General features: G+C 49.4%; 1 protein-coding gene across 2 annotated transcripts in view; it reads left to right on the top strand.

Annotated features, from left to right (window-relative positions):
* The window catches only part of AS3MT (arsenite methyltransferase), a 33,962-nt gene that overhangs the window by 4,930 nt on the left and 11,450 nt on the right, over window positions 1-17,582 (top strand). For both annotated transcript variants that reach the window (XM_074960067.1, XM_074960068.1), the window contains exons 6-10: window positions 5,090-5,159; window positions 6,382-6,463; window positions 12,166-12,297; window positions 15,666-15,808; window positions 16,503-16,637. In XM_074960067.1, the coding sequence (XP_074816168.1) occupies window positions 5,090-5,159; window positions 6,382-6,463; window positions 12,166-12,297; window positions 15,666-15,808; window positions 16,503-16,637 (562 nt within the window). The remainder of the gene's footprint in view (window positions 1-5,089; window positions 5,160-6,381; window positions 6,464-12,165; window positions 12,298-15,665; window positions 15,809-16,502; window positions 16,638-17,582) is intronic.

The following is a 17,582-nucleotide window of genomic DNA, read 5'->3' as shown; positions in this document are numbered from 1 at the left end:
TCAGTTCAGGGTTGTACACTGAAAAAATACACCGTAAACACTAATCTGAGGCCTGGATACCTGGCTGGAGTTTTGTGTTGTCAAACAAACAGTGCCCACAGAAAGGACAGGTGGCTGGATCCAGTCAAACTAAAAGGTGAAACATAGCCTCAAACCGTGTGGGGTCTCAGAGCCCAGGATAGGGCTGGGAATAGGAGGCAGATCAGACTTGTTCCATTTATTGATGCCTCTAATCGAATGTCCTTGACCCTTGTCCAACAGAATAATTGGTTTTAGCTCTAATTGTTGAAGGGAAAATGCCAAGTTAACATCTGGCCCAAAGTTTAATAGAATGTAAGATGTCTAGAAATGTCCCTCCATTTGATTTACTTTTTTTAAGATGCTCAATTGAAACAGTTTTTTGTTAGCATTTAGCCCACTGCAGTGTTTGCTGCAAGGACACTACAGCATTAGGTTAGTACATGAGGATCAGAAAGTAAAACTGACTAGACGCATGTGTTAAATTGGCCAGACTGATTTAGCTGTCCATGGGATGCAGTAAATAAAGGGCTGGCCAAAAGGGTGAAAAATGGTCTGATTCTTCAGTTTTAGTAATTTCAGGTGATGGTATTATCCAAGGGTTCCAACTGGGGGGGCAGGGGAGGATGGGAGCCTCCCCCATTTTTCATTCAAGAGGTTTGCAAGCTCCCAGATGGAGTTCTTAACTATAGCACAGCATTAGTGTGACATGTAAGGGCTTGTCTACACTGGCGCTTTACAGTGCTGCAACTTGCTGCGCTCAGGGGTGTGTTTTTTCACACCCCTGAGCAAGAAAGTTTCAGTGCTGTAAAGTACCAGTGTAGACAGTGCCCCAGCACTGGGAGCTGCTCCCCTCATGGAGGTGGGTTTGGTTTTTTTTTTGTTTTTTTTTTTTTAGAGCGCTGGGAGAACTCTCTCCAGCGCTCTGCCGCGACTACACAAGCCACGTTAAAGCGCTGCCATGGCAGTGTTTTAACATCAGCTGTGTACCAGCCGCTACTTTCTTACCTGTACATCATACCGGCTTACTTTCACCCATGGGTATTACCTCACTACAAACGCTAGACTAGAAACTAATCTTAAACAGGAGTGAAACTGGCACTTTCAGGTCACTCTCACAGTATTGCTAGTCCCAAATGTTCAAAAATCCTGAGCCAGGCTCACCAAGAATCATGAGATTATGTAAAAATAACAGATTTGGGGTTCTTTTTATTTGCCTTCTGCTTTCTGGGCCTTTAGGGTGCACTGGGGTCACATTTTGAAGCTTTCTCCACAGCCACGAGGACTAGAAACTTAATGTTTCTTTAAGAATAAAGGCTGAAATCATCACATATCCACTTGACTCCAGGAGCTGGGGCTTTAAGGAAAACAATTATCATGAGATTCATGATGAAATCATGAGAGTTGGCAACACTGCTTTTACTTCTGTTTAAAGGCTAGTTACTTTCCAGAAGGCTCTTAAATGCAACACTACAGCGATTGAGTTGCAATTTTCACAGGAAAATATTTTGAACCAAACACCAAGAAAGTTCTATATTTTAAAGTTGAGAAAAACATAGACTTCTGAGGTATATCGGGGCCACTGCAGGCAGGAAAGGAAAATAAACAGGCACTGGAGCTCTGGGCAGCTCTTCCTTTAGAAAGAAAGTTGGAGAGTCAAATCTTCTAGTCCTTAATCAACTAAAACGTCTATTGCCCTCAGTGCCTCCGCTCATAGATATAAACATCATACTGTGGTCAATAACTATACACTTCATACTTAAATATCAGAGTTACACATCTTATATGCATTGGCTCAGGGACTGGATTTTCTGGCATATTCTGAACAGTGCTGAGCACACAGATGGTGCCCAGCGAACAGAATGTTGAGAATCATCAAGAAAGGGACAGATGGTAAGACAGAAAATATCATATTGCCTCTCTATATATCCATGATACACCCACATCTTGAATACTGCGTACAGGTGTGGTCGCCCCATCTCAAAAAAGATATATTGGAATTAGAAAAGGTTCAGAAAAGGACAACAAAAATGATTAGGGGTATGGAAGGGCTTCTGTTTGAGGAGAGATTAATAAAACTGGGACTTTTCATCTTGGAAAAGAGGTGACTAAGGGGGGATATAATAGAGGTCTATAAAATCATGAGTGGTATAGAGAAAGTAAATAAGGAAGTGTTATTTACTCCTTCTCATAATAGAAGAACAAGGGGCCACCAAATGAAATTAATAGGTAGCAGCTTTAAAACAAACACAAGAAAGTATTTTTTCACGCAACGCACTGTGAACCTCTGGAACTCCTTGCCAGAGGGTGTTGTGAAGGCCAATACTATAATGGGGTTCAAAAGGGAGCTAGGTAGATTCATGGAAGATAGGTCTATCAATGGCTATTAGCCAGAATGGGAAGGAATGGTGTCCCTAGCCTCTGTTTGCCAGAAGCTGGGATTGAGTGACAGGGCATGGATCACTTGATGATGGCCTGCCTGTCCATTCTCTTTGGGGTGCCTGCTGTTCCCCGCTGTCGGGGGACAGGATGCTGGGCTTGATGGACCTTTGGTCTGACCCAGTATGGCCGTTCTTATGTTCTTAATGCAAATCATGACAATCGTCAACTTTATGGACTCTGTGGATGCAGTTTCTGTTCTTTGTTCTGGAATTGGCCTGAATACAGCTGAAACCCTAAGAATTTGAGGCATAAACCCATCGGATACTCCTGCAGCACTTTCTCGTTCCTTCCTTTTATCAAACTCAGAACAAAAAATGACTGAACAAAATGGTTCTCAGTTAAAATGTAAAATTGCCCAGTAGCCATTGCTCTACACCCCAGCATGAGGCAAAACCTGCCACCCCTGGGGAGTTAAGTGATCTCCTCTCATCTGACTCTCATTCTCCATCCTTCCTAATCTCTGTGCTGCTTTTCATGCTGTCAACCATAGCATCCATCCTGGGACCATTTGCTGGAGTCTCAGAGAACTGGCCAGCTTGGTTCTGCTCCCATCTATCTGAGTCCTCTCTATTTTTGCAGCATGTACCAGAGAGAGAGGCTAGTCTGCTGGATAGGGAGCTAGCCCTGAAAGACCTGGGTTTTACAACCCCCATGGGCTTCCTCTCTGACCCCAGGCCAGTGCTTTAAGGTCAGAATTTCAAAGGTTTTTAGGCACCCAAAGGTGAAGTTAGGCATCTAATGGGGTTTACAAAGCACCTAACGACCTAAGTGCATTTGAAAAATCTCACTAGGTGCCTAAATACCTTTGAAAATCTGGCCTTTAGTCTGTGTGTGCCTCAGTGCCCCTTCTGTAAAATGGGGATAATAGCATTGCTCTACCTCACCGAGGGCCTGGGAGGAGGAATAGGTTAGACATTGTGAGGCACAGCCTCAGATACTATGGTGATTGGGCCACATAAGTACCATAGGGAGAGAGGGAACTTCTCTATACACTGCTAGCCCTGCCCTGGGTTTGACCCCTTCTTTTCACCTACGCCCCCAAATCTCCCCCTTTTCTGAATGTTATCTAGGCTCAGTGCTTTGCTGTATTTTTTGTGAGACCCCCCACAGTGTTCTCTCTAGAACAACCCTGCCACCCTCTTTTTCAGGCTAAACTTCCAGATCCTTAATTTAATCACTAGCCCTTTCTTATCTTAATCACCCTGCCTCTGTTTTAAACAAAATACTGATTCCCTGCCTCAGGGGCACCTCTCCTCTGCAGAACTTAGGGCTTAGTCTACACTGGCAGCGCTTTGACGTGGCTTGTGTAGTCGCAGCAGAGCACTGGGAGAGAGCACTGTACTGACAGGGCCGCCGCTGATGAGGAGGGAGGGAAGGGGCAGCTGCCCCGGGGCCTGGCAATTTAAAAGGGATCGGGGCTCCTGGCCGCCGCTGCTACTCCAGGGCTCCAGCAGTGATTTAAAAGGGCCTGGAGCTCCAGCTGCTGGTGTGGTAGCAACCGGCACCCCGGGCCCTTTAAATTGCTGCCGGAGCCCCAGGCAGCGCAGGCCGGGCAGCACTGAAGGGCTGGCTGGGGAAGTCTGGCCCTGGCCACGCCCCTTCTGCCTGAGGCCATGCCCCTTCTGGAGGCCCAGAAGGCCCACTTTGTCCAGGACCCTGGCCGCCCTGCATACCAGTAAGTCCTTTAAGTTACTTTCACCCCGGTAACACTTCTAGAGCCCCAGGCAGGTGCAGTATAAACTCACGGGGCCTTGCCCTAGTAGGATGTTTCCAAAGTTAAATGATCTATTCCTAGCTTGATGAACTGCAAAAAAGTGATAGAAAGTCATCCAGATTTTTCTGCAGTAGTTTCAGTTCTTGTATTCAAGAGTTAGTAACAAAGAATATACATTACAATTTTAAACCTAACCCATGTTCCTTAAATAACTTGACACAAGATGTGAGAACATGTTATTAGAGTTGAGTGGGTCTAATATTTATTAAATCCTCTTTTTTATATAGGAATTAGATACAGTGCTCCTCTCAGCTAATTTCTAAATTATTATCTGCAAAAAAAAAAAACCAACCCTAGAGTTTTCAGGTGCCTAAGTAGCCCTTGCAATCACAGTTAAAGTTGCCCCTCACCCACCAAAATCTGAAATGGCTCCCCTGGTATTACCACAGTTAAGGAGATGTTCTTAACCTGAAAAGAGCCCTTTAAATACAGGGTCTCAAATGAGGAGTGCAGCCCCAAATAGTGAGAGCGAGGGTTTGAAGTGATGGTGTGGGTTTAAACACAGATAGTATGATGTACTAGGGAATACACTGATCTGCAGGCAACATTCCTGCCCTAGCCTGTTTGGGGTGGGTGGAGGGTAGACTAGTGAGTCTTCTCCATCACTAAATTTAGATCCTATCAGCCAGCCTCGACTCTGCAAACACTCCTTGAGGCTTGCTGAAGGATGGCTGAGGACCCTCTAGTCTCCTTTGGGGGATGTGAAAGGTGTCCAGGCATCCGTTACTCCCTGCCAGTGTTAGAGATCAAAAGCTGCCGTGTTTCTCAGCTGCAAGGTCAGGCCTAACCATTTGACTAAAACCCACAATGCTTTCCTCCTTCTGGTGCCTCACTGAGCTTTTATCTCCTGTCTAGCTCAAACTGCGTGATTAACCTCTCGCCTGATAAGAGAGCAGTTCTGCAGGAGGCCTATCGAGTGCTAAAGGTAACACAACAGTGGGGCATACGCTCTCTGTGTGTGTGTGTGTGTGTGAGAGAGAGAGAGAGAGAGAGAGAGCGAGCACCAGAGAGTTTGGGGAGCAACACTGGATCCCATCCTGCCTTTTGGGGCAAGTGGGGTCCACAGACAGGCAGCAAAACGGAACACAGGCCCGGAGAGATGAAGAACTCTGGGGCTCATGGGAGAGGGAGATCCTGGCTTTGTTGAAGTCAGTGGGAGTTTTGCCTTTATTTTCAAGCGGGCAGGATTTCACCCTGCATGACAATAGAGGAGGCAATAGAGGTACTCAAACTAACAATAGACATCTGTTCTCCCATTGTTATAAACCAGGAGGGCGACCAATGACACAGAAAAACAACACATTAAAGATTGGAATATTTTTTAGCATAACGATCAGTTAACTTGCAGGACTCATTGCCACAAGATATCACTGAAGTCAAGAGCTTAGCAGAGTCCAAGAATTGGTTAGATGTTTATATGAATGATGAAAGGAGAAGTCAGCAGCTAACAGATGAGCAGGTTATGAGAGACTTCCTTTCTAGGCAGGTTGTTCTGTAACTGTCCATTTTTCCACCTTCCTCTGAAGCAGTGGTACTGGCCACTGCCAGAGATGGGATACTGGTCTAGATGTCCATTGGTCTGGCACAGTGTAGTGATTGCTGTGCTCCCTTGCTCTCCTTTTGTCCACATCCTCTCCACCGCCAAATAGTAGATCACAATTGGAAGTCTTTGCCCATGAGGCCCAGACGGACAGGTTAAGGGGGTGCCCGAGGACTGGGCCAGCAGGGGGTGCTGCAGGGCAGGATTGGGCTGTATTGGCAGAGCTGTCAGAGAATCTTGCCCAGCACCTGTCTGCAACATGCCTGTGATCTCAGCCTCTCCATCCCTGAGCACCATGTTCACACTCAGCTTATGAAACAAAATGAGGGTGATGGTGGAATTTAATCTGGGTAGAGCCAAAGGTGGTGGAGCAGAGGGGTGGTTGCTCTTAATTGATTATCTTGGAGACCTTGACTCATTGGGCTGTCTGGGTGCGCTGGCCAGGAATGCTGGGGCAGACACAATAGCTCTGGAATAAGCAATCACGTTGCCAGCAAGGGCAGCCCCAGCCGAGCTGTCCTGTCTGTGTTCTCTGGTGAATGCTGTCCCTATCAGGGGCTGGTGTCATTTTTAGCTCTTGCTGTGGCTAAGCATTGCTCTTTTCCAGGCTGGCGGGGAGATGTATTTCAGCGATGTCTATGCCAGCCATGACCTGCCAGAGGACATCAGGAAACACAGAGTCCTCTGGGGTGAATGATTTTCTTACCTGACCTGAGGTAACGGGGACTAGTGGTGTGAGCTGGAGGCTGGAAGTTAGGAACCTGGTTAGAAGGATCCCCTCCTCACATGCTGCCTCTTGTGTCCCAGGTGCCTCGGAACTTGAACTGATACCCTTCAACTTTCCCAAGTGAGATCTTTATCCAGAGCTGATAGAATATCCCAGAATGCCCTGTCCCATCATGCGCTGCTGCTCAAAAACTAGGGCTGTCAAGCAATTAAAAAAATTAATTGTGATTAGTCGCACGATGTAAAATAATAATAGAATACCATTTATTTAAATATTTTGAATGTTTTCTACATTTTCAAATATATTGATTTCAGTTAACACACAGAATACAAAGTGCACAATGCTCACTTTATATTTTTGATTACAAGTATTTGCACTGTAAAAAAACTAAATAAATATTGTAGTATTTTTCAGTTCACCTAATCCAAGTACTGAAGTGCAATGTCTTTATCATGAAAGTGAACTTACAAATGTAGAATTACGTACAAAAAAACTGCATTCAAAAATAAAACAATGTAAAACTTTAGAGCCTGCAAGTCCACTCAGTCCTACTTCTTGTTCAGCCAATTGCTGAAACAAACAAGTTTGTTTACATTTGCAGGAGATAATGCTGCCCGCTTCTTGTTTACAGTGTCACTTGAAAGTGAGAACAGGCATTCTCATGGCACTGTTGTAGCCGGCGTTGCAAGAAATGTATGTGCCAGATGCGCTAAAGAGTCACATGTCCTTTCATGCTTCAACCACCATTCCAGGGGACATGTGTCCATGCTGACGATGGGTTCTGCTTGATAATAATCCAAAGCAGTGTGGACTGACGCATGTTCATTTTCATCATCTGAGTCAGATGCCACCAGCAGAAGGTTGATTTTCTTTTTTGGTGGTTTGGGTTCTGTAGTTTCCTTATCAGAGTGTTGCTCTTTTTAAGACTTCTGAAAGCATGCTTCGCACCTCGTCCCTCTCAGATTTTGGAAGGCACTTCAGATGCTTAAACCTTGGGTCGAGCGCTGTAGCTGTCTTTAGAAATCTCACAATGGTACCTTCTTTGCGTTTTGTCAAATCTGCAGCGAAAGTGTTCTTAAAACGAACAACATGTGCTGGGTCATCATCTGAGAATGATATAACATGAAATACATGGCAAAATGTGGGTAAAACAGAGCAGGGGACATATAATTCTCCCCCCAGGAGTTCAGTCACAAATTTAATGCATTATTTTTTTTAATGAACGTCATCAACATGGAAACATGTCTTCTGGAAAGGTGGCCGAAGCATGAATCATAGAATATCAGGGTTGGAAGGGACCCCAGAAGGTCATCTAGTCCAACCCCCTGCTCGAAGCAGGACCAATTCCCAGTTAAATCATCCCAGCCAGGGCTTTGTCAAGCCTGACCTTAAAAACCTCTAAGGAAGGAGATTCTACCACCTCCCTAGGTAACGCATTCCAGTGTTTCACCACCCTCTTAGTGAAAAAGTTTTTCCTAATATCCAATCTAAACCTCCCCCATTGCAACTTGAGACCATTACTCCTCGTTCTGTCATCTGCTACCATTGAGAACAGTCTAGAGCCATCCTCTTTGGAACCCCCTTTCAGGTAGTTGAAAGCAGCTATCAAATCCCCCCTCATTCTTCTCTTCCGCAGACTAAACAATCCCAGCTCCCTCAGCCTCTCTTCATAAGTCATGTGCTCTAGACCCCTAATCATTTTTGTTGCCCTTCGCTGGACTCTCTCCAATTTATCCACATCCTTCTTGTAGTGTGGGGCCCAAAACTGGACACAGTACTCCAGATGAGGCCTCACCAGTGTCGAATAGAGGGGAACGATCACGTCCCTCGATCTGCTCGCTATGCCCCTACTTATACATCCCAAAATGCCATTGGCCTTCTTGGCAACAAGGGCACACTGTTGACTCATATCCAGCTTCTCGTCCACTGTCACCCCTAGGTCTTTTTCCGCAGAACTGCTGCCTAGCCATTCGGTCCCTAGTCTGTAGCGGTGCATTGGATTCTTCCATCCTAAGTGCAGGACCCTGCACTTATCCTTATTGAACCTCATCAGATTTCTTTTGGCCCAATCCTCCAATTTGTCTAGGTCCTTCTGTATCCTATCCCTCCCCTCCAGCGTATCTACCACTCCTCCCAGTTTAGTATCATCCGCAAATTTGCTGAGAGTGCTATCCACACCATCCTCCAGATCATTTATGAAGATATTGAACAAAACCGGCCCCAGGACCGACCCCTGGGGCACTCCACTTGACACCGGCTGCCAACTAGACATGGAGCCATTGATCACTACCCGTTGAGCCCGACAATCTAGCCAGCTTTCTACCCACCTTATAGTGCATTCATCCAGCCCATACTTCCTTAACTTGCTGACAAGAATACTGTGGGAGACCGTGTCAAAAGCTTTGCTGAAGTCAAGAAACAATACATCCACTGCTTTCCCTTCATCCACAGAACCAGTAATCTCATCATAAAAGGCGATTAGATTAGTCAGGCATGACCTTCCCTTGGTGAATCCATGCTGACTGTTCCTGATCACTTTCCTCTCATGTAAGTGCTTCAGGATTGATTCTTTGAGGACCTGCTCCATGATTTTTCCAGGGACTGAGGTGAGGCTGACTGGCCTGTAGTTCCCAGGATCCTCCTCCTTCCCTTTTTTAAAGATTGGCACTACATTAGCCTTTTTCCAGTCATCCGGGACTTCCCCCGTTCGCCACGAGTTTTCAAAGATAATGGCCAAGGGCTCTGCAATCACAGCCGCCAATTCCTTCAGCACTCTCGGATGCAACTTGTCCGGCCCCATGGACTTGTGCACGTCCAGCTTTTCTAAATAGTCCCTAACCACCTCTATCTCCACAGAGGGCTGGCCATCTCTTCCCCATTCTGTGATGCCCAGCGCAGCAGTCTGGGAGCTGACCTTGTTAGTGAAAACAGAGGCAAAAAAAGCATTGAGTACATTAGCTTTTTCCACATCCTCTGTCACTAGGTTGCCTCCCTCATTCAGTAAGGGGCCCACACTTTCCTTGGCTTTCTTCTTGTTGCCAACATACCTGAAGAAACCCTTCTTGTTACTCTTGACATCTCTTGCTAGCTGCAGCTCCAGGTGCGATTTGGCCCTCCTGATATCTTTCCTACATGCCCGAGCAATATTTTTATACTCTTCCCTGGTCATATGTCCAACCTTCCACTTCTTGTAAGCTTCTTTTTTATGTTTAAGATCCGCTAGGATTTCACCATTAAGCCAAGCTGGTCGCCTGCCATATTTACTATTCTTTCGACTCATCGGGATGGTTTGTCCCTGTAACCTCAACAGGGATTCCTTGAAATACAGCCAGCTCTCCTGGACTCCTTTCCCCTTCATGTTAGTCCGCCAGGGGATCCTGGCCATCTGTTCCCTGAGGGAGTCGAAGTCTGCTTTCCTGAAGTCCAGGGTCCGTATCCTGCTGCTTACCTTTCTTCCCTGCGTCAGGATCCTGAACTCAACCAACTCATGGTCACTGCCTCCCAGATTCCCATCCACTTTTGCTTCCCCCACTAATTCTACCCGGTTTGTGAGCAGCAGGTCAAGAAAAGCGCCCCCCCTAGTTGGCTCCCCTAGCACTTGCGCCAGGAAATTGTCCCCTACGCTTTCCAAAAACTTCCTGGATTGTCTATGCACCGCTGTATTGCTCTCCCAGCAGATATCAGGAAAATTAAAGTCACCCATGAGAATCAGGGCATGCGATCTAGTAGCTTCCGTGAGTTGCCGGAAGAAAGCCTCATCCACCTCATCCCCCTGGTCCGGTGGTCTATAGCAGACTCCCACCACTACATCACTCTTGTTGCACACACTTCTAAACTTAATCCAGAGACACTCAGGTTTTTCCACAGTTTCGTACCGGAGCTCTGAGCAGTCATACTGCTCCCTTACATACAGTGCTACTCCCCCACCTTTTCTGCCCTGCCTGTCCTTCCTGAACAGTTTATAACCATCCATGACTGTACTCCAGTCATGTGAGTTATCCCACCAAGTCTCTGTTATTCCAATGACGTCATAGTTCCTTGACATCACCAGGACCTCCAGTTCTCCCTGCTTGTTTCCAAGGCTTTGTGCATTTGTATATAAGCACTTGAGATAACCTGTTGATCGCCCCTCATTCCCAGTATGAGGCAGGAGCCCTCCCCTCACAGACATTCCTGCCTGTGCTTCCTCCCGGTATCCCGCTTTCCCACTTACCTCAGGGCTTTGGTCTCCTTCCCCCGGTGAACCTAGTTTAAAGCCCTCCTCACTAGGTTAGCCAGCCTGCTCGCAAAGATGCTCTTCCCTCTCTTCGTAAGATGGAGCCCGTCTCTGCCCAGCACTCCCCCTTCATGGAACACCATCCCATGGTCAAAGAATCCAAAGCCTTCTCTCCGACACCACCTGCGTAGCCATTCGTTGACTTCCATGATTCGACGGTCCCTACCCAGGCCTTTTCCTTCCACGGGGAGGATGGACGAGAACACCACTTGCGCCTCCAACTCCTTTATCCTTCTTCCCAGAGCCACGTAGTCCGCAGTGATCCGCTCAAGGTCATTCTTGGCAGTATCATTGGTGCCCACGTGGAGAAGCAGGAAGGGGTAGCGATCCGAGGGCTTGATGAGTCTCGGCAGTCTCTCCGTCACATCGCGAATCTTAGCCCCTGGCAAGCAGCAGACTTCTCGGTTTTCCCGGTCAGGGCGGCAGATAGATGACTCAGTCCCCCGGAGGAGAGAGTCCCCGACCACCACCACCCGCCTTCTCCTCTTGGGAGTGGTGGTCGTGGAACCCCCAACCTCAGGACATAGCATCTCATGCCTTCCAACCAGCGGAGTCTCCTTCTGCTTTCTCCCCCCAGACATATCGTCTGGTCCACTCTCCGCAATGGTACCTGTGGAGAGAACATGAAAGCGGTTGGTTACCTGTGTCTGTGTTACTGGAACCCGGACATTCCGCTTACCTCTTCTGGAGGTCACATGTTGCCAAGCTTCTTCACTGGCCTCTTGGCTCCTCTGTGCAATGAAGGGGCATATGAAAGTTTAGCATATCTGGCATGTAAATACCTTGCAATGCCGGCTACAAAAGTGCCATGTGAACGCCTGTTCTCACTTTCTGGTGGCATTGTAAATAAGAAGGCGGCAATATTATCTCCTATAAACGTAAACAAACTTGTATGTCTTAGCGATTGGCTGAACAAGAAGTAGGATTGAGTGGACTTGTAGACTCTGAAGTTTTACATTGTTTTGTTTTTGAGTGCAGTTGTTACACACACACACAAATTATTTTTGCGTTTGTAAGTTGCACTTTCAGGACAAAGATTGCACTACAGTACTTGTATGAGGTGAATTGAAAAATACTATTTCTCTTTCTATCATTTTTATAGTGCAAATATTTATAATAAAAAATAATGTACACTTTGATTTCAGTTACAACACAGAATACAATATATGAAAATGTAGAAAAACATCCAAAATATTTAATAAATTTCCATTGGTATTCTCTTGTTTAACAGTGCAATTAAAATGGCACTTAATTTTTTTGAGTTAATTGCGTGAGTTCACTGCAATTAATCGACAGCCCTATTAAAAACCTGATGGCAGGCTGTGCACCACTCATTGTGCCCTGACGTGGCTGGCTGCACCATGCGTGTAATTACTCTGTGATCATAGGCGAGTGCCTGGGAGGAGCCCTGTGGTGGAAGGACCTGTACAGAATTGCTGAGGAAGTTGGATTCTGCCCACCGCGGTTGGTGACCGCCAGCCGAATAACCATCAATAACAAGGAACTGGAGAGCATCGTCGGTGAGTGAGTGCCATTGGCCGAGCATCGACCCCTGGTCCGCCCTAGCAGTACAGGCTGGGGTTCCATGGTTCTACTCTAGGAGAAAGCAAAGTGGTGTAGCCTCAGCTAGCAAGAGTCCATCTAGCAGGGCTGGAAAGCACATTCCCAGCTGATGGACCAGGACCACCACTGCGTTTGGCTCTGTAAAAACAAAATAAAAAGGCGGTCCCTGACCAGCAGAGCTTGCAATCTACATGTGCCATCATCTGCAGCAAGCGAACAATGCTTGAGTGGGGAGTGCGCCATTGACCGCAGCCCCAGCAAGCCTTGACTTCGTTTGATAGCCCCAAGGCTAGACCATCTGTGAGCGACAGGAAATGCAAATGTAGAAAAGAGGCAATTGGGGCTTTTTTTTTTAAAGCCCAAGAATAGAAAAGACTAAATACTCCAGCCCATAATATGGCTGTGAAAAAGCACAGGATGAACCAGAGCAATGTGCTGTTTGTCTCTAGCAACCAGTTTGCCCTTCCACAGCACCCTTTCTCCGAGGATCTTGGATCACCTTACAGGCAGAAATTCTGCCTCTCAGCACCCCTGAGAGGTAGGCAGGGATCACTCCAGCCCTCAGTGGAACTCAGCCAGGTGTGCAATGGAATGTGGCCTCTGTTTAAAGTTTGCTTCCTTTCTCTGACAAGTGGGACCTATCATGAGGGGCCATGTTTGGGCGGGGTCAGTGATTCCAGATCAGAACTGCTGGCTTCTCTAGCTGCCTAGCCCTGCAGACTCGGCCTGGGATCTCAGTCACATGGGCCGGTTTCCCTCTCCCACATCACCAACAGTAAGAATTAAGTGACTGGAGTTTAATGAACAATGGTACTGACGCGTGAGGCTTGCCGCTGGAGTATGATCCACTCCAAGACCCTAGGTGCGTACTCGGGCTGCTGGTCCATCCCACCACAGCTCTGCATAGCTGGTGCATGCTCATCACTCTGACCTGGAAATGACCCCTCCAGCTGGGGTGCAGATGTCCCCTTAGAAGCAATCGCGTTGCACAGCAGCTGTCTGCCATCACTGTTATATGCAGTGCAACTCCTAGACCAGTGGTCACCAACTGGTTGATCATGATCGACTGGTTGATCCTAGAGACTCTCCCAGTTGATCGCAAACTCTAGGGGTGCAGTGGGGCTGCCGCTAAGGCAGGCTCCCTGCTTCCCCCGGCAGGGCCGTCCCTAGCTATTTTGGGGCCCTACGCAGCCCCCACCCCCCCGTGGTGGGGCCCCAGGCTGCCGTGGAGGGGGTCTGGGGTTGGCCCCAGGCCTTCATGGGAATGGGGAGGGTGGGGCTGGCTTGGGGGGTTAGGGGGAACCACCCCCCAGCACTCACCGGCAGCGCGGCTGGGGCCGAGTCGCTGCGTTTCCCGCCGCTCGTGAGCGGAGGCTTGGCCCTACTGCAGTCCTCGGGAGTGGGGGTGGGGCCGGGGCCATGGGCAATAGGAGGGGCAGGGGCTGGAGCAGCATGCAGCAGCGCAGGTTACCAGGAAATTTGGGGCCTGGTGCCCTATGCAGCTGCATACTTTGAGTATGGGTAGGGACGGCCCTGTCCCCCGGCCCCACGTTGCTCCCAGAAGTGGCCAGTTCGGCCCTGAGGGGGTGGACACAACAGGGCAGGGGTCTTGGCATGCTGCTCCTGCCTGCAAGCACCGCCCCCGTAGCTCCCATTGGCCAGAACGGGGAACTGTGGCCAATGGGAGCTGAGGAGGTGGTGCCAGTAGACAGGGGCATGGAGCCATGTGCCCCCCTCCCCTCCAGGCCACAGGGGCTCGTTGGCTCTTTCCAGGAGTGGTGTGGGGCCGGGGCAGGCAGGAAGCTTGCCTTAGTCTTGTTGCACCGCTGACTGGGAGCTGCCTGTGGTAAGTGCCGCCTGGTGGGAGGCTGCACCCCAGCCCTGAGCCCCCTCCCAGAGCCTGCACCCCAAACCTCCTCCTGCACCCCTGTCCCAGCCCTGACCCCCTCCCAGAGCCTTCTGTACCCCCTCCTGCACCCCAACACTCTGCCCCAGCCCAGAGCCCCCTTTTGCATCCAAACTCCCTCCCGGAGTTTGCAATCTGTCTCACCCCCTCCTGCACCCCTGCCCCAGGTTCAGTCCAGAACCCACTCCCACACTGCAAACCCCTTGGCCCCAGCCCAGAGCCTGCACTGCCTCCCCAACCCCAATCCCCTGCCCTAGCCCCAGCCCGGTGAAAGTGAATGAGGGTGGGGGAGAGTGAGCGACAGAGCGGGGGGGGATGAAGTAGGTAGGGCCTCGAGGAAGGAGGAGGGTAGATCCTGGGTTGCCCTTAAATTCAAAAAGTAATCTTGGGCATAAAAAGGATGGAGACCACTGCCCTAGACTGACCTGGGAGAGATGGGCACTGATCCCACCTCTGCCACAGACTCATCAGGTGACCAATGACAAATCACTCCCTCATCTGTACCTCAGTTTCCCCATCTGTAAAAAGGGGACAAAGATACTGCCAGACTCCCAGAGGTGCTGGGTGGAGCAATCCTGCAGCATCCTGAGAAGCTGCTCCGTTACTGTGGTGGTGCGAGAGGTGGGTTAATACTGAAGTAAACAGTGTTAGATCACTTGGGACTTGGCTATACTTGCGAGTTACAGTGCAATAAAGGAGCCCCGGGTGCACTAGCTCACTCCCCGTCCACACTGGCAAGCCACGTAGAGCGCTCTGACTCCTCGGCTACAGCGCTGCTGGTACCCCACCTTGGCGAGAGGAATAACGTTTGCTGGAGCGCCGTGGTGCCAGTGTGAACGAGGTGTTGCATTAGTGCCCTCTGATCAGCCTCCGGAAACGTCCCATAATCCCCAATAGTCAAGTGGCCACTCTTGTCATTGTTTTTGAATCACTGCAGGAATGCGGATGTGCCCTTTGAAAGCTCCGTTTCTGACAGCCAGCTGCTTATCTGCCCCGAGACAAAGCAAGCCATTAGTGTGGAATGCTGTGTGTGAGAGAGAGAGAGAGAGAGAGAGAGAGGCAGAGGGGAAGGGGGGGGGGGTCTGCTGCTGTCTGAACTTACAAGACAGCATGCTGACATGCTCTCAGCCCCCCAAAAACCCACTCTCCCCCCCCCACATACGTAAACACACTCCCTGTCACACTCCCCTCCTCCCCCCCCGCATTTGAAAAGCATGTTGCAGTCACTTGTATGCTGGGATAGCTTGCCCATAATGCACCTCTCCCAATGCCGCTGCAAATGTGGCCACGCCAATGCGCTGTCAGCAGTCAGTGTGGACAGACTGCAGCGCTTTCCCTACTGCGCTCTACGACGGTGGGTTTAACTCAAAGCGCTCTACATCTGCAAGTGTAGCCATGCCCTTGGTGTTTTGCTTTCAGGTGACTGTCGGTTTGTCTCTGCGACTTTCCGTCTCTTCAAAGTCCCCAAGAAAGGCCCGGCCGAGCAGTGTCAGGTTATTTACAACGGCGGGATCACTGGACATGAGAAAGAGCTGGAGTTTGATGCCAATTTCACATTCAAGGTACAGGGAAGCCCCCCAGGCCTAGGTAACTGGCATGCGTGTGTCAGCATTACTGCATCTCTTCGCTGGATCTCCAAGTCCGGAGCTCACGGCTTTGCTTACACTTCCCCTTCTGCACTGTGTGATCGCAGCATGGCACAGCCTGCTGCTCAGCAGCCCTGTACAGAAGGGGCCCCGAGCGGAGGTGGTCCCAAAATTCAGCAACGCAGCTTTATCAAGCAGCATCCTGTATCGTAAAAACACTTGACGCAAGGGAGGAGCGGGAGGGAATGGAGAGATGATGGCCAGACACAGGGCGGCTGTTCCAGGTGGTGGGAGCTGCAGAGAAGAAGGCTCTTGTGCCATTAGCGGCAAGTTTGTGTGATGGGACAGAGAAGAGGACAGCACAGGATGAATGGGGAGGGGAGTAGAGAGGCCAGGCCTGTGGCTTTGATTGGGGCAAATCGAAGGAGGGCCTGGGGAAAAGAAGCAGTGTGATTCTGAATTAGATCCCAAAGTGACTGTGGGCGGTCGGTGGGGTTGTTTGCAGAGCTGCTGCGCTGGGGGGACTCCTGCTTTGATGGCTTCCCTTCAGCATTGCAAATGCACGTGCCCCCAGCCTGCTCCCCCTCTCGCTACAGAGCTGGAAGCCTGGTGGGTGTTGGGTCCTGCCGCGTTCTTCTCGGTTGTGTGTGACGTCCCCTCTGTTTCCCAGGAAGGGGACGTTGTGGAAGTGGATGCAGAAACCTCAGCCATTTTACGGAGCTCTAGGTTTGCTGAGGAGTTCCTGATCCGACTGGCTGCAGGGAGGGCGCCGGCACCTGGGGGCTGTTGTCCTGCCAAACCAAAGGTTAGTGACAAGCTGGGCGGCTGCTATACCTAAGGGTGTCCCTGTTCATGCCACATGGGTAGATTTTCCTGGCTTCAGCGTCCCTGCTTCACATGACATGTGCTAGTGAATAATCCAGTTTGGGGTCTGAATGGAGGCTGGTAGGGGGGAGAGTTCATGGCGTCAGCTGGCCCATTGGATGTCCAGCTCCTGGCAAACTGGGACCGGCTCAGAGTGAGCTGGGCTAAACCAACTCCCAGATTTTCCCTCCTTCCCCCTTCTTGTCCCCTGTCTGGATGTGGGGCCCTTCCCAGCTCAGGTGTGGCCATGCAGAGCCAGTTAGCTAAGGCAGTTCTCCAAATCAAAGTCTGATAGGAGCAAGGCTCTGAGTCAGCTTCTCTGGTGATAAGCAGAGAGAACCCCATTCTGGCTACCAGAGGGTGGTGGTTTGAAGCTGCGCAGTGTCTGATGGATTAGGATACAGGGGAGGTGCAAATGAAATACAATTTTCTCCATCCATGCATAAACAAAAGAATTTATTCAAGGTGTCTCTGTATAATTATATAAGATGTAAAACTGAGATCCTGGCCTCATGGACCATTAAAGATCCTCTCATGGCCCTTTAACAGGGCTGGGGGGCTTGACCCCAGTGCAATTTGATCCTGCTTCCCCGTGCATTTCCCCTGCTACATACATTGGATACCGTGTGCTTCGTTTCCTTTTGTCAGTTCTTGTATAATGTTTCTTGGGCTTTTTACTGGCAGCCGCGTTCTGCCCCAGAAGTGGTTGCATTTCAGTGGCGGATGAAGTAATCCCTATAGGATTACTTTGCACGTCAGTCGAAGTTGCAAAGCCCCCTGGGATGTTCTGGACCACAAGGTGTCAGAGAATGTTGGTACAGCTCATAACTGCATCCATACTTCCTAGATAGCTCTAGACCTTAAGATGACTTTTTCCTGATGGGCC

The sequence above is a fragment of the Natator depressus genome, chromosome 7 (genome assembly GCF_965152275.1).
Source record: "Natator depressus isolate rNatDep1 chromosome 7, rNatDep2.hap1, whole genome shotgun sequence".
Lineage (NCBI taxonomy): Eukaryota > Metazoa > Chordata > Testudines > Cheloniidae > Natator > Natator depressus.
Note: the sequence above shows the minus strand (reverse complement) of the source record. Positions and strands in the feature narration are given on the sequence as shown.